Source organism: Monodelphis domestica, chromosome 1 (assembly GCF_027887165.1).
Source record: "Monodelphis domestica isolate mMonDom1 chromosome 1, mMonDom1.pri, whole genome shotgun sequence".
NCBI lineage: Eukaryota > Metazoa > Chordata > Mammalia > Didelphimorphia > Didelphidae > Monodelphis > Monodelphis domestica.
The window spans coordinates 759,519,447-759,533,735 of NC_077227.1; the positions used below are offsets into that span (position 1 = coordinate 759,519,447).

At 46.5% G+C, this 14,289-nt stretch overlaps 1 protein-coding gene across 4 annotated transcripts in view; it reads right to left on the minus strand.

Moving 5' to 3' along the window:
• The window catches only part of PFN4 (profilin family member 4), a 55,384-nt gene that overhangs the window by 18,495 nt on the left and 22,600 nt on the right, over nucleotides 1-14,289 (minus strand). For 2 of the 4 annotated variants that reach the window (XM_016427181.2, XM_016427182.2), the window contains exons 2-3: nucleotides 5,388-5,549; nucleotides 4,944-5,081 (exon numbers count right to left, since the gene is read on the minus strand). In XM_016427181.2, coding sequence (XP_016282667.1) covers nucleotides 4,944-5,081; nucleotides 5,388-5,504 — 255 coding nt within the window. In that variant the 5' untranslated portion in view covers nucleotides 5,505-5,549. The other 2 variants (XM_016427184.2, XM_016427183.2) reach the window with 2 other exon arrangements.

A 14,289-nucleotide genomic window follows, 5' to 3' on the forward strand; every position in this document is an offset into this window, starting at 1 on the left:
ACCCCGACTGAACCAAAACCGCAAACCCCAGGAATACTCAGACACATCAGAAGTGCTGGGAAAGGACTGAGGAGGACAGAAGAAGATACGGATGATGACAAGTGGAGATAGCATTGTGCGTTTCCCTATAAAATCTGAGTAAACCCAGGCATCGAGGCCCACGGTTTCTGGGACCTCAGACTGTAGAGCCGCTCTCTGTCTCTGTCTGTCTCTCCCTCTTTCTCTGTGTCTCTCTTCTCTCTCTGTCTCTCCCTCTATCTGTCTCTCTGTCTCTCTCATTCTGTCTCTCTCTCCCTCCCTCCCTCTCTCTCTCCCTCTCTCTCTTTCTCTCTCTCTGTCTCTCTATCTCTCTCTGTCTCTGTCTCTCTCTCTCTGTGTCTCTCTCATTCTCTGTCTCTCCCTCCTTCTCTCCCTCTCTCTCTCTGTCTGTCTGTCTCTCTCTCCCTCTCTCTGTCTGTCTCTCTTTTCCTCTCTGTCTCTCTCCCCCCTCTCTGTCTCTCTCTGATTCTCTGTCTCTCTCTCCCTCCCTCTCTCTCTCTGTCTGTCTGTCTCTCTCCCTCTCCTTCTCTCTCTCTCTCTCTCTGTCTCTCCCTCTCTCTCTCCTTCTCTCCCTCTGTCTCCCTCCCTCTCTCTGTCTCTGTCTCTGTCTCTCTGTCTCTCCCTCTCTCTCTCCCTCCCCCTCTCTCTCTCTGTCTCTCTTTCTCCCTCTCTGTCTCTCTCTCTTCCTCCCTCTCTCTCTCTGTCTGTCTGTCTGTCTCTCTCCCTGTCTCTGTCTCTCTCTGTCTGTCTCTCTCCCCCCTCTCTGTCTCTCTCTGCCTCTCTCTCTCTGTGTCTGTCTCTCTCTCTCTGTCTGTCTCTCTGTCTCTCTGTCTCTCTCTCTCTCTCTCTCTCTCTTTTCCTCTCTCTCTCTCTCTCTTCCCCTCTCTCTGTCTCTTGGTCTCTCTCTGCCTCTCTCTCTCTCTGTCTGTCTCTCTCTCTGTCTGTCTCTCTGCCTCTCTCTCTCTGTGTCTGTCTCTCTCTCTGTCTCTCTCTCTTTTCCTCTCTCTGTCTCTCTGTCTCTCCCTCTCTCTGTCTGTCTCTCTCTCTGTCTGTCTGTCTCTCTCTCTCTGTCTCTCTCTCTCTCTCTTCCCCTCTCTCTGTCTCTTGGTCTCTCTCTCCCTCTCTCTATCTCTCTATCTCTCTTTCCCTCTCTGTCTCTGTCTCTTCTCTGTCTGTCTGTCTCTGTCTCTGTCTCTCCCTCCCCCCCACCCCCATCTCTGTCACCCCAACCCCACCCCTTGAGAGGGATGCTGGCCATGCCTAGTCAAATATTCCCTCGCCCTACAGCCCCACCCTTTGTGAGCATGCTGAGGACGCTGTCTAAGGCCCAGGATCCTTCCCTCTATGCCCCCCAAAGCCCTGTGAACTGTGCCAGCATCAAGTCTGGTGTGGGCTCAACAGAGCGGTGTGGGGGTACGAGCGCCGCCCCGAGCTTCGCTCCACACAGAACTCTCCCGAAAGGGCTACAAAGCTGCAAACGCTCCGATCCTGTCCCATCACTACTAGGTCAGTGTCCCAAAGAGGTGACGGAAAAGGGGGGAGACCTCCTTGTGCAAAAACATGGAGAGCAGCCCTATCGGTGGCGGCAAAGGGATGCCCGTCAGCTGGTGAACGGCCCAACAAATTGCGCTATTTGCTGGCAATGCAATATCGTGCTATAAGACATGATAAACGGGGTCCTTTCAGAAACAAACTGGAAAGTGAAGTGACAAAACTGGGGGGCAGCCGGCAGCTCAGGGCTGAGAGCCAGGCCTAGAGAGGGGAGGCCCTGGGTTCAAGTGTGGTCTCAGACACCTTGTGTGTGACCCTGGGCAAGTCACTTGAGCCCCAGTGCCTCGCCCTGACCACTCTTCTGCCATGGAGCCAGAACCAATTCCAGGAGGGAAGGTGAGGTTTAAGGAAGAAGAAGCAGCAGCAAAACCTGGAGAAGCTGCCCGCGTTGGGCGTCCGATGGAGACCCTTCCGGGCACGCAGGCTTCACACTGGTCTGCGGTGCTCTGATCGGGGCTTTGGGTCTCGTGTGGGTGCTCTGCCGTCCAGGCACTCACTGTCCTGGGCGGGAGGCCGTGCAGAAAAGATGCTGAAAACCGGAGTCCCGGGACTGGGGGAAGGAGCTCGTCCCGCAATAACTGCAGGCGTCGTGGGAGCCGAGACGGGCGGCAGACTGGAGAAAAGCCCCCGCCCGGCCCCACAGAAGTCGGTGGACAGGCCGGCCCGGGGAGAGCCGAGATCATGACAGACAAAGGGGGTGGATATGCTTTCTGACAGAGGAGAAAGACAGTCCCCGAGAAAGTTCTCGGACCCGACTTCGTAAGGCTGGGTTGAGACCATTCCCCACCAGTCGGGAAGTGAGACCTCTGCTCCAGCCCTACTTAAGCTTTAGGGGAAGAAACTCCTCGCTGAACAATGCAAGGTACTTACAGCCATACTTGGAGTAAGGCAAAGGTTCTTAAGCTGCGCCTATTTTAGGACCATACAAGGGGCGCTAAGTACCTGTAAAGGTCAGGCACCTCGTGCGCTCACCAGGAGCCCAGAGCTGAGAACTTACTCAGGCGTGAATGACTCAAAGATTAGCCTTCTTAGGTGTGAACTAAATGGTCTGTGCTTTGGAAAATGTCTGCTGTGATTGGTAGATGGGAGAACTTAGGGGAGGTGACATAGGAGAAAATGCCCTTAAAAGGAGGTCAAAAGGGAGGTCTCGGGAGATTCAGCTGGGAAAAGCTGAATTGGAGGGGGCAGCTGGTGTCTCTCTGGACACTAGAATCTTGCTTGGACAAATCTTGTGGTGAGTGGATAAAAGACTGACTGATCTCTCTCTTAGGGTTTTCAGCCTAGGCTGGCTCATGCTGGCCTAGGCTGGTCTAGCCCTTTTCTCATTATTTCCTTTCTCTCTCTCTCTCTTTCATTAATTCTTCATTTGTATGAATTAAAATCTCTATAAAACCCAGCTGACTTGGGTATATTTCATATTTGGGAATTTTCCCCTGGCGACCACCTTATGTTTGATTTAAAACAAACAAGACACTGTCTTGAAACCCTATTTTCTGCGGTCACAATTCAGGCCAACCACTCTTATCTGCCACAGTTTATGACTCCCACTATTTTAATTGTTACAGAGGACATGACCCAGCGTCCTTTCACTCATGTGCTGACGAGGAGGAAAGCTAGTGAAGTCCTGACAAAACCCTCCAGAGCCCAGACTGACGGTTGTGACAAGGAAATCACTTTTAAAAGACTGATATATATTAATTTAAGGTCGCCAAGGAATTCCGCTATGTAATTCCTAAATGAAAACTCAAGTCAGCCGTCAACCTTTTATGGAGTTTTAATTACAAACAGGAGGAAGAAAGGAATTAGAGATAGAGAGATAGAGGGAGAGAGAAAGGGGAGAGAAGGGAATAGGGCTTAAATACCCCTTCTGTTTAGGCTGGGCCAAAGGGCCCAAGCCCTTAGATAGCTGGGGCAAAGAAAAGAGACCAGTCCCTATAACTCACGTGACCAAAATGGAGAAACAGTCTCAGAGGCCCCCACCTTCAGCTTCCTTCAGAGCAAGCTTCTCAGAGCACACGCAACCACTCCGGCAAACTCCTCAACCACCACCCCGAGTCTTCAGACTCCCCTATCTTTAAGGAAACCATCCAAGTTGCCTCCCCTCAGTCCTCACATCTACCAATCACCTGTCCATCCTTTTCCCTGTGCCAATGGAGGCTCTAGCTTAACCCAGGACCACCCAGAGGTCTCTGGCTTTTGCACATGTCTGTTGAAGGTCATATTTTCAAATGATTAAATCTTTGCTCCTTTGCTACAGCCCTTTCTAAATCCTGTTACCCTGAGTAGGGTAGAGATTGGAATAATTAAATTTTGATCTAGGCTGCAGCCCTTACTCAATCCTATTAGGACTGAATAGAGTGGAGTATTTCCATTGTATCAATTCTAAAATCAATCAAGACTCAAAGAAATTCCTGTTCTATGCTTAAGCATAGGTCAAAGTCCTTTCCATTGTTCAGCAAAAGGTTTCTGTCCTAAAGTAATCTTAAGAAGGGAAGAGAAGGAACCTCCCATGCCAATGGAGTTCCCATTCCAATAGTCAAGACCCACTATCAATAGGAAATTTTTCAAGTATGAAATTTCCCAATGGTGAAATTTCCAACATTTATAAGTCTAAGAAATTTTGAGGTTTACACGGTCACAGCAGCACTTCCAAGCCCAGGCTCCGGCACTCCTCCCGCTCCTCCTCTGCACTTCCGTGCTCTTCCCTATCTGGGCAGCCTCCCAGACCCCCCTGGCCTACACAGTGGACCTCATGAAGACGCTTTAGTGTTCGTTGGAAAGAGAAGTCAGTGGGGGGAGGAGGTGAGACGCAAGACCAGACTGTTCAATAGACCCAAAGACCCCAGAGTTCCTGGGGAAGGATCCCCTATTGGACAAAAACAGCTGGGACAACTGGGAAGTCATTTGGCAGTAATCCGGTACAGGCCGCCGGTGTCACACTGTACATCCAAATAAATCCCAAATGGACCTAAAGCTCGCATGTCAAGGGGGACATAGGAGGAACAAGGGAGAACTTCCGTCAGGCCTGTGGAGGGGAGAAGAGCTCACAACCAAACAAGGGATACACATGCATGGTTGGTGGAGCTGTCAGCTGGCCCAAGGGCTCTAGAAAGCACTTTGGAATTAGGGGAGTAAAAAATGATGCAAACGTCTCATTCCTCAACCCAGAGACTGCACCGCCCAGGTGCTGCCGCTGCTTCCCCCCCTAATTCTGTCACGGACCCTCCTTTAAGGCTGCACGTTGGACCTCCTATGGCGGGGGGGGGGTGGACGTTGCCGGACTGAGCCTGCCTGCTCGCCAGCTCGTTTCCCAGCAGCCCCGGCTCCTGCCCCAAAGCCTGCCCACCACGTACCTGCTTGGCATAAAGGGAGCGCTCATCGGCTCGGACACACACATGATCCTTCTCCCGGAAGTACAGTCCATCCCTTCGCACTTGCTGAGGGTTCTTGGAGAATGCATTGATGAGCACCCGGACATCATTGGGTGAGATCTGCAGTGGGGGCAACAGAGGGGAGGGACAAGCATTTAGTAAGTGCCTACGCTGTGCCAGGCACTAAGGGCTCTCCAAATATGACCTCCTTTGGTCCTCACAACCACCCTGGGAGACAGGGCTGGGGTGACACTCATCTGACAGTTCAGGAAACTGAGGTAGAGACTCAGTGACTTGCCCAGGGTCACCCAGCTGGTCAGTACCTGTGGCTGGATTAGAACTCACATCTTCCTGACTCCAGGACTCCTAGCAAATCCCTCTCTGACCTGGCTCTACCCCTTCTTGTCCCCAGGCTTCTTTCCTTACATTAAACCCTGGCGAGCACACTAAGACAGTACGCTCATGAATCTTGATGATGGCAGCACTGTCCACATGCTTTGTGCCCAGGAGGGAGTCGAGCAGGAGGTTTTGGATGTTGCTCATTGTTGGTCAGCTCTGGGGCAGGGGAGGGTCTAGCCTTTGGAAGACCTGTGAATAAGAGAGGGAAACGAATGAATTACAAAACCTCTATTCAGCCCTGCCTGTGTGCAAAGTGCTGGGGATGCGGAAAGAAAAGCAGGCTAGAGCCCGCTGCCAGGGGGCTCCCATTCTGAGGGGATTCACAGATCCTACTGTGGGCAGGACAGAGGCCGGACCTCCTCGTAGCTTCCCAACAGCACGCGGTTTACTGCCCCCCCCTTGATGGAGGAGCCCAGCCAGCCAGGAGGAGAGGAGAACTCACCCCCAAAGCTAAGGCTATGGGACCTGTAGATGTCCAGACAAAAAGGGAAATGTCTTCCCCAGCTTGCGGCAGAAGAACGTTTCCCCCAGCATCCGGAGGGTCTCTCGGAGCTTCCTTCCAGCCCAAACAGCACACGGCTCATCCCATTTCCACACGTCAGCCTGCTTGTCTGCATGATTCACCCTCATTCACTCTTGGGCGAAGATCTCCCATTTAGAGTGCCAACAGTCCAGTGACCTTTGTTCCAAAATGGCCTGATCCTTAGCACTTTCTTGACGTCATTCTGCTCCCATCCCTTCCGAAGCCCAAAAGGACACAGGATGAGGAGCCATCTTGCATTCTTCCTTGTCCTTTGTTTCCTAAGAGGTCTAGGACATTGCGAGGAGGATGCCTTGATTTGCTCACGAGTTGGATTTAAGGGAGGCAGAAGCGGCACAACGTCATCAGCCTCCTTCTCTCCTCCAGTCATCCAAGTCCAGGGTCGAGACAAAAGTGAGGATGACCGATGATGGACTGAGATGCAGTAGAGGGCCTTGGTGTCTTCCACGTCCAACCAAGCTCCAAGATCTCCACAGAGCCTGCTTCAGCTACCTCTGTGGCCCCGGGAAGGTCCCCTCTACCAGGAGCAGACTTCACATACCCCCAGCTTTGCCACGGGTTTGAGGCCTCTTGGTTACCCTCAGCTTGGGTTAGCTCATGTGCCAAGATGTTTGACCACAGTGTGGTCACTACGGAGTCACAGGGGAGAGTTGGGGGTAGGTGACACTAGAGAAGCTAGTAGCTAGAAAAGCTACACCAGAACAGCCACTAGGTCACACGCGAGTAACATGGCAGCTGGCCTTCTCCAGGGTGATTCCACATAGAAGACAACTCAATCCGATGCTATAGAACATGCGCTTCTCCTCAACTGTGGCGAGTCACACGAGCACCAACATCTGTGCATCAGCTTGAGGAATGGCAGCAGCGAGCTGGTGATCCATTTGGTCTCCTTTTAGAATCTAAGAGGCCTGACCTCAGGAGTTACTAATTTACTTTCTTGGTTCTGAAGCTCCCTTGGGGCACCCCAGCATGTGAAGTGGTAGGAAGAGAAGGCAGGCTCTGTTCACATCCATCCCCAAATGGACCTTCCTGGATCTTCTTTTTATTCAGTCATTCCACAAGTGGGTTGAATGGATCCACTTAGACTTGGCGGAGAGCAGCTGGCAGAGCCGGAACCGGTTTTCTAAGTTCATCGTCCCCCACAAAGGTGGAAGGGCCCGAGGTGGTGAGACCCCTTCATCTGGGCATTCCTCGAGCTAAGGGATGGGTCATCACACCAATAAATTCTTAAACCGTGACAATACCGTTGTCACTACACTTATTCTCCTGCTGGTTCTGCTCACTGGACACGTATTCCCTGGTTTCTCCACCATAGCCTTTTCATCCTTTCTTGCAGCATAACAGTATTTCATTATATTCACAGATCATTTGAGTCATTCTCGCAGCTCAGTCTCAATATCAATGACCAAGAATTGTTAACTAATCTCCACATAAATTGGCCAATTAATGAATGCACTTTTTTTGATGGATCAAGCAGAAGCAGCTGCGGCTCACTGGAATGTGAGTCAGAGAGAAAGTAGGCTCTGGGTTCAAATCTGGCCTTAGAGACTTCCTAGTTGTGTAACCTTGGGCAAGTTACTTAAATGCTATTTGCCTCAGTTCCCTTAACTGTAAAATGGGGATAATAGCAACATCTATGTTGCAAGGTTGTTGCAAAGATCAAATAAGATACTATTTGTAAATTTCTTGACCCAGACCAGCACAGTGTAAGTGCTATATAAATGCCCAATTCCTTCTTCTTCCCCTGTGTAATCCCAACACCACCAAACCATCATTCGAGTTGGCTTTTCCTAGTACAAAGTGGCCAGTGTTACTTACCAGTCCTGCTGCCACAGTCTACTCTCAACAATACTGCTCAATGATGCTGACCAGTCTTAGCAAACAATGGAGCTGACCAATCCCAACCGTGTTGACAGGGGCACTGAGCAATCCAAATAACTGTTGAAAGATCACTTTTTAAAGGGCTAAAAGTCATCTGTTAAGAGCTGACATAACAAACTCCATTTTGTTTCATATTTACTCCCTCCTTTTTTTGCTATGTGACATCTCAGTGTATAATTCAGGGACAGCTTAAAGTGAAAAGTCTCTTTTCTTCAACATTTTCCTTTATCCTAATCATCACTTTACAAAAGAGACTTCTAGATGGTCCTTAATAGGAGATAATTGGTGGTACGATGGATAAAGCACCAAGGCTACAGTCAGGAAGACCTGAGTTCAAATCTAACCTCAAGAGCCAACATGGCAGAAGAAGGAGTGCTCATTGCCTGCTTCACCTATCTCCACATAATCACAAAAAAAATCACTTCAGAAGGAATCCTGAAACAGCAGGACAAACAGAAAACAGGGTGAAACCATGAGGCTCCAGGTCAGTGTGGAGCCCATTGTGCCAGTGTAAGAGGGGAGAATGGGTCCAGTGCACCTGGGAGCAATTCAGGCTTGATCCAGCCCAAACGGTCAAAGAAGGAGCACTTCAAGTCCCCCCTCCGCAGCACAGAGTATAAATTAACCCAATATGGTGTAGGCAGCAGTAAGAAGAAAGCTGCATCCATGAGAGTGGAACCCAACAAGTGGCATCTGGATGGAATGGCTGCAGCCCCCACCCCACTCTGGCAGAGGCAGCCAAGTCAAAGTCAGGCCCTGCAATAGACCACAGGACAAATGGGCACTAATGACTCCACAAGACATTGGGGAACAATAATAGAAATTTGAAAAAATGAAAGAATAGATGAAAATGTGAAATATCTCACTGGAAAAACAACTGACCTGGAAAATAAATCTAGGAGCGAGAACTTCAGAATCATCAGACTTTCTGAAAGGCAAGATCAAAATAAGAGCCTGGACACCACATTTTGAGAGATTATCAGAGAGAGGGACAGCTAGGAAGAGCCCCAAGTCTAGAGTTGGGAGCTTTTAGGTTCAAATGTGGCTTCAGACTCTTCCTAGCTATGTGACCTAACTTGACAAGTCACTTAACCCCATTGCCTAGCCCTTACCTTGGAACAAACATGAAGTATCAATTCTAAGACAGGAAGGAAGAAAGGAAGGAAGGAAGGAAGGAAGGAAGGAAGGAAGGAAGGAAGGAAGGAAGGAAGGAAGGAAGGAAGGAAGGAAGGAAGGAAGGAAGGAAGGAAGGAAGGAAGGAAGGAAGGAAGGAAGGAAGGAAGGAAGGAAGGAAGGAAGGAAGGAAGGAAGGAAGGAAGGAAGGAAGGAAGGAAGGAAGGAAGGATTATCAGAGAGAACTATCTTGATGTTCTCAGATGAGAAGGAAACTAAAAATTGAAAGAATTCATTGATCACTTCCTGAAAAAGATCCCAAGTGAAAAATTCCCAGATCTCTTATAGACAAATTCTATAACTCCTAGGCCAAAGAAAAATTATTGCAAGCAGCCAGAAAAAAAACACAAGCCAAATATTGTGGAGTCATAGTTGGAATTACACAGGACCCAGCAGCTTCTACATTAAAGAGCTGGAATGCATGGAATATGATATTTATTCCACAAAGAAAAAGATGTAGAACAAAACCAAGGATCACCTACCTGGCAAATCTGGATACAATATTCCAGGGAAATAAATGGACATTTAATGAAACAGAAGACTTCTATTCATTCCTATCAAAAAGATCAGATATGAAAAGAAAACCCGAGATCACATTTGATATTTAAGAGAAGAATACAGGCCTAGTGACAGGAGATCCTGGATTCAAATCTGGCTTCAGAAATTTCCTAATTGGATGACCCTGGGCAAATCTCTTAGCCCCATTACACAGCTCTTACTATTCTTCTACAGTATTGATTCTAAAATAGAAGGTAAGGGTTTAAAAAAAAGAGAAGCAAAAAAGGTGGAAAAAAGAGAAAACTCAAAGTGTTAAACTAATTATATTCCTACATGGGAAAGTAATAACTAGGATATTTAGGATATCTATGATACTTGATGTACTTAACATACCTAAAATACTTAAAATATTTCAAGTAATCAAAGGAATTGATGGGGTCAAACTGATTACTACATGGGAAGGAGTAGCAACGGTACAGTCCACCTGAGGATATCCCTGAAGATTTATGGTCAAAGTCTTCCACAGATGTAGTGTAAACCTTAAAATTTCTCAGACTTATGAATGTTGGAAATTTCTCCATTGGGGAATCTTCTACTTTAAAAAAATTCCCTAGCAGATAGTGAGAATTCTACTTAAGTGTGAAAACTCCTTGCCTTGGGAATATCCCTACTCCACCCTACTTAAGACTGCTTTAGGACAGAAAACTCCTTCAAGAACAATGAAAGTGCCTTGACCCATGCTTATGGAAAGGACAGGAAGTTCTTTGAGTCATGCCTATTTTAGAATTGATACAATGGGATACTAAGTACCTATAAAGGTGGGGCAACTTGTAAACTACTTAAACCTAAAAGGGTGATAACTTATTCAGAGGTTTTTTTTAATGAAATTTGTTGACACAGCAGCATTTTTTCCTGACTTACTAAAGAGATTAAAACTACTCAGCTGTGAATTCAAAATGGGTGGTCCTTTAGAAACATCTACAGTGATTGGTAGATGTAAGGACTTAGGGGAGGTGACAGAGGAGATTTTGCCCTTAAAAATAAGAGCTTGGATCTCATTCAAGGTTCTCTATTTCTGACTCTCATTCTGAAGGAGAGTTCCTTGAGGAGCTCCTCTGAGGGACTCTGTCCCTCTGGGGTAGGAGCTCTGGAGGCTCTTGAGAGAGGCCCTTTGAAACAATCTCTGGCTGGAAGACTCTTTGAGGAAGGACTCTGGCATGGTGTCACTAGTATCCTTGTTTAGTCAGACCTTGTGGTGAGTGTTAAAAAACTGACTGATTTCTCTTTTAAGACTCAGGTCTAGGCCATATTGGCTTGAGGCCCTTCATACTTATTCCTTTCTTACTCTCTCTCTCTTTGATTACTCATTGTATTGTTAATTAAAATCTCTATAAAACCCAAATTGACTTGGGCATATTCATAATTGTTTCCTTTCCCCTGGCTTCACCAATTTTAACTGTTACAGTAGTAGTGTATTGATTTAGACTCTTGAACCCTAGAGACATTTCTCACAATCCTCTTTCCATTTTCCTGTTTGTGCATCTTGTATTGATTTAGAACCTTGAACCCTAGAGACTACATTTCACACAATGCTATTTTCTTGTTTGTGTGTCTCCTTAAGTAGATGGGGTTTGGGAGTTTGTTTCCACCCACATGCTCTCTGGCTGGTACAAGTGGGAAGGAGGGAGCATTTTGGATGCTTGCTAGAGTTTTTTAATTCCTCTTTGCTCTAAGTTGATTTTAATAAATAGTATTAAAATAATACTTGTAGTATTGAATATTAATTTTAATCTTTACATTTTTGGCATCTCTGCCAGGACTTTAGAACTCAGAGCTGTTTTTTTTAAAGTTGGCAGCCCAGCTGCAGCCAAGCATCCCCGTGATTTAAAACTTCTACTGGTTTGCAACCAAAAACTGCTTTTCTGTTGGGAGTTTTCAAACCCCCAATCCAGCCACCCAGCTGCAGCTCATTGCTCTAGCTCCACTTCTGCCTTCCACACCTCCAACAGCTGTGAGTATTTTACACCCTGGCCTGCCTGCTGCTCTCCTACTGACCCAGCTGCCTTAATTTAAGGGACTTGGTGGAAAAGCTGCTCCCTGCCCATGGCCTGGCGAACAGCCTAATCAGCCTGATTGGCCATTCCTGCCTGCAACTTGGGGAAACTTCAGCTAAGCAGCAGGTCCACTTGTCCCCTACTGCCTCGAACTGCTACCTCAGCCACGGCACCCTGGGCCCACCCTGATGCTGCTTCTGCTACTTCTGTGGCCTTGATACCCATTCTAGCTGGTGAGTATAAGCTTCCCTTTCCCCAGCCAGAGCAGAAGGGAAGTCCCTTTCCTTGCTGGACAGCTAATTGCCTCCTAGGCTCCACCAGGCTCTTTGCCTTGGTTGGGAGGGTCCTAACTCTCTTTTAACCACCCCAGCTTAACTCCTACTCCTCCTTGCTTTACCAAATTTGGCATTACTTCCATCGCTTGGTCTCTGCCCGATTTTGTAGTCATATCCTCCATTTCGGTTTCTGGCAGACCCTAACCACACCCCTTACCCTGGTTACCACCTCTAACCATGCCCCAAACCCTCCCAGTTGTAGTGTTGCCTCTTGGCCACTAGAGGTCAATACTGAGCACTGATTTTTTTTCCTGCCTTCTTTTTTTCCCTCTTTTTTCCCTTCTCTTTTATTTTTTTTTCCCTTGGCTACAGAGGTTTTTTGCTGCCACTAGATGGCAGCAATAAATAATTTAAAAGTTTCCACCTTTTTACAAATAAAAATCCAATAAAATCATAAAATAAGCTAAATACCCTTACCTTCTGCCCCCACCCCTTATGATAATAATTTAAAAAGAAATCAATAAAAATATACATTATTTTTTCCTTTTTTGATCAAAATGCTAAGCAACACAAATGCTACCATGCATGAAAGCTCTTCTGCTTTTTATCCAATTAGAGGCATGTAAAATTCCAAATTCCATACTCCTAGGAAATTTTATTTTTCTGATCTTCAGTCTTAAGGCACAAAATGCTTATTGAGCTTGAGGGTTGATATCTAGACCTTGATATCTCTAAAGACAAAGATATTAAGCAAATAAAGAAACATTTTGTCAACAATTCTTGAAGGGTGGTCCACAATTATTTTAAGATGCATTGCCCACAGTGGCCTTATATGGACCTTGAGGAGTTGAGAAACATTGCTGCTTATGTCTTTAAAAGCCAAAAGGAAAAACAGGAAAAGGTTAATAATGTCATAGAAACCTTGAGAAAACAAATCAAATCTTTAGATGACAGGATTGATAAATAAGACAAAGGGCATGAAGCTCAATCAATGAAGCTAGCCCCTCTCCAAGGATCTAACTATCAGTCCCTTACCTGCCACTTCTGTCAGAAGGGCCATATAATGATGAACTGTAGGAATTTTTCCTGGGCAATGATGAACTATACCAACCAGTGAAATTCTTATAGGAACAATTACAGGAATGATAATTATAATAGTGACTTCAGGATCATAATTTTAGGACTGATAATAATAATCCTAGGGAAATAAATCAGGCACCTGACAAATCATACCAAATTACCCCAAAACAGTATATTTCGAGTGGAACTCGCCCCCGAACCACCCAGGGAGCTACTGCCTTTCAGGGTGGAGCCCGAGGTGTATTATCCAAAGATTATGAAGGTGTATGTGGGGTGTGGGGGGTTGGGGCACAGGAATCAGAGGATACAATGTTTGATTTTCCAGACCCTGACTTTTTACTGCCCATTGTCTCTATTCACTCCCCCCCCATACTAATGAGCCCCATGTAACATTAAAGGTTGGTAACACCTATTACAATTGTCTTTTGGACACTGGAGCTTCCTGGTCTATATTGAAGGGTACACATGATTCGGATTGCAGTTCCATTGGCTCAGTTAATGTAAGGGGGTATCAGGGACACCCCTAAAGTTTCCCATACTTTCCCCTAGAATATTGTCCATAGGACCCCTTAGTGTGGAACACTCTTCCCTCTTAATGCCTGGCTCCCCATTAAATTTGCTTGGGAGAGACCCTTTGTGCAAGCTTAGGGCCACAATAACTTGGTCTCCAGATGGCTCTATGACCCTGTTACTGCCTTAACTTTACTCCCTGTACTTCTTTCAGATACTCATGAAACGAAGGAGACTATTATTTTTGAGATCCCAAATGATATGCTTGAATCTTTCTGGGCTACATCATCTTCTGATGTTGGCGTACTTAAATCCACTGTCCCTGTCTAAACCCAAACAAAATCTAGTCCACCTCCTTCCATTCCTCAGTACCCTCTTTCAAAGGAGGCAACTGATTGCATTACACCAGTAATAAATTCCCTGATTGATCAAGGCATCATAATTCCCTGTAAATCTGAATACAATACGGTCATTCTATTTGTTAAAAAGCCAAAACTGGGGCCTGATGGCAAGGATCTCTATCACTTTATCCAGGATTTGAGAGCTATGAACACTCACATTATAAAGAGACACCCCATTGTTTTCAACACAAATACTGTTATTTCTTCTATTCCTAGCACAGCTACATACTTTACATTAGTAGAGTTGTGCTCAGCTTTCTTCTCCATACCCATACATGAGAACTCTAGGCATATCTTTACTTTCACCTGGAAGGGTTATTAAAGACCTAGGATCCTCTGCCCCAAGGGTTCGTGGACAGCCCTACTCTGTTCACACAATTCTTAACTGCTGATACAGATGCCATGAATTTTAAATAGTCGTTCAATTCAGTATATGGATGATTTGCTCTTGGCCTCACCAAACACTGAAGCATGCCAATTGGATAGCAAACACCTCCTCTTAGAACTATATAAGAG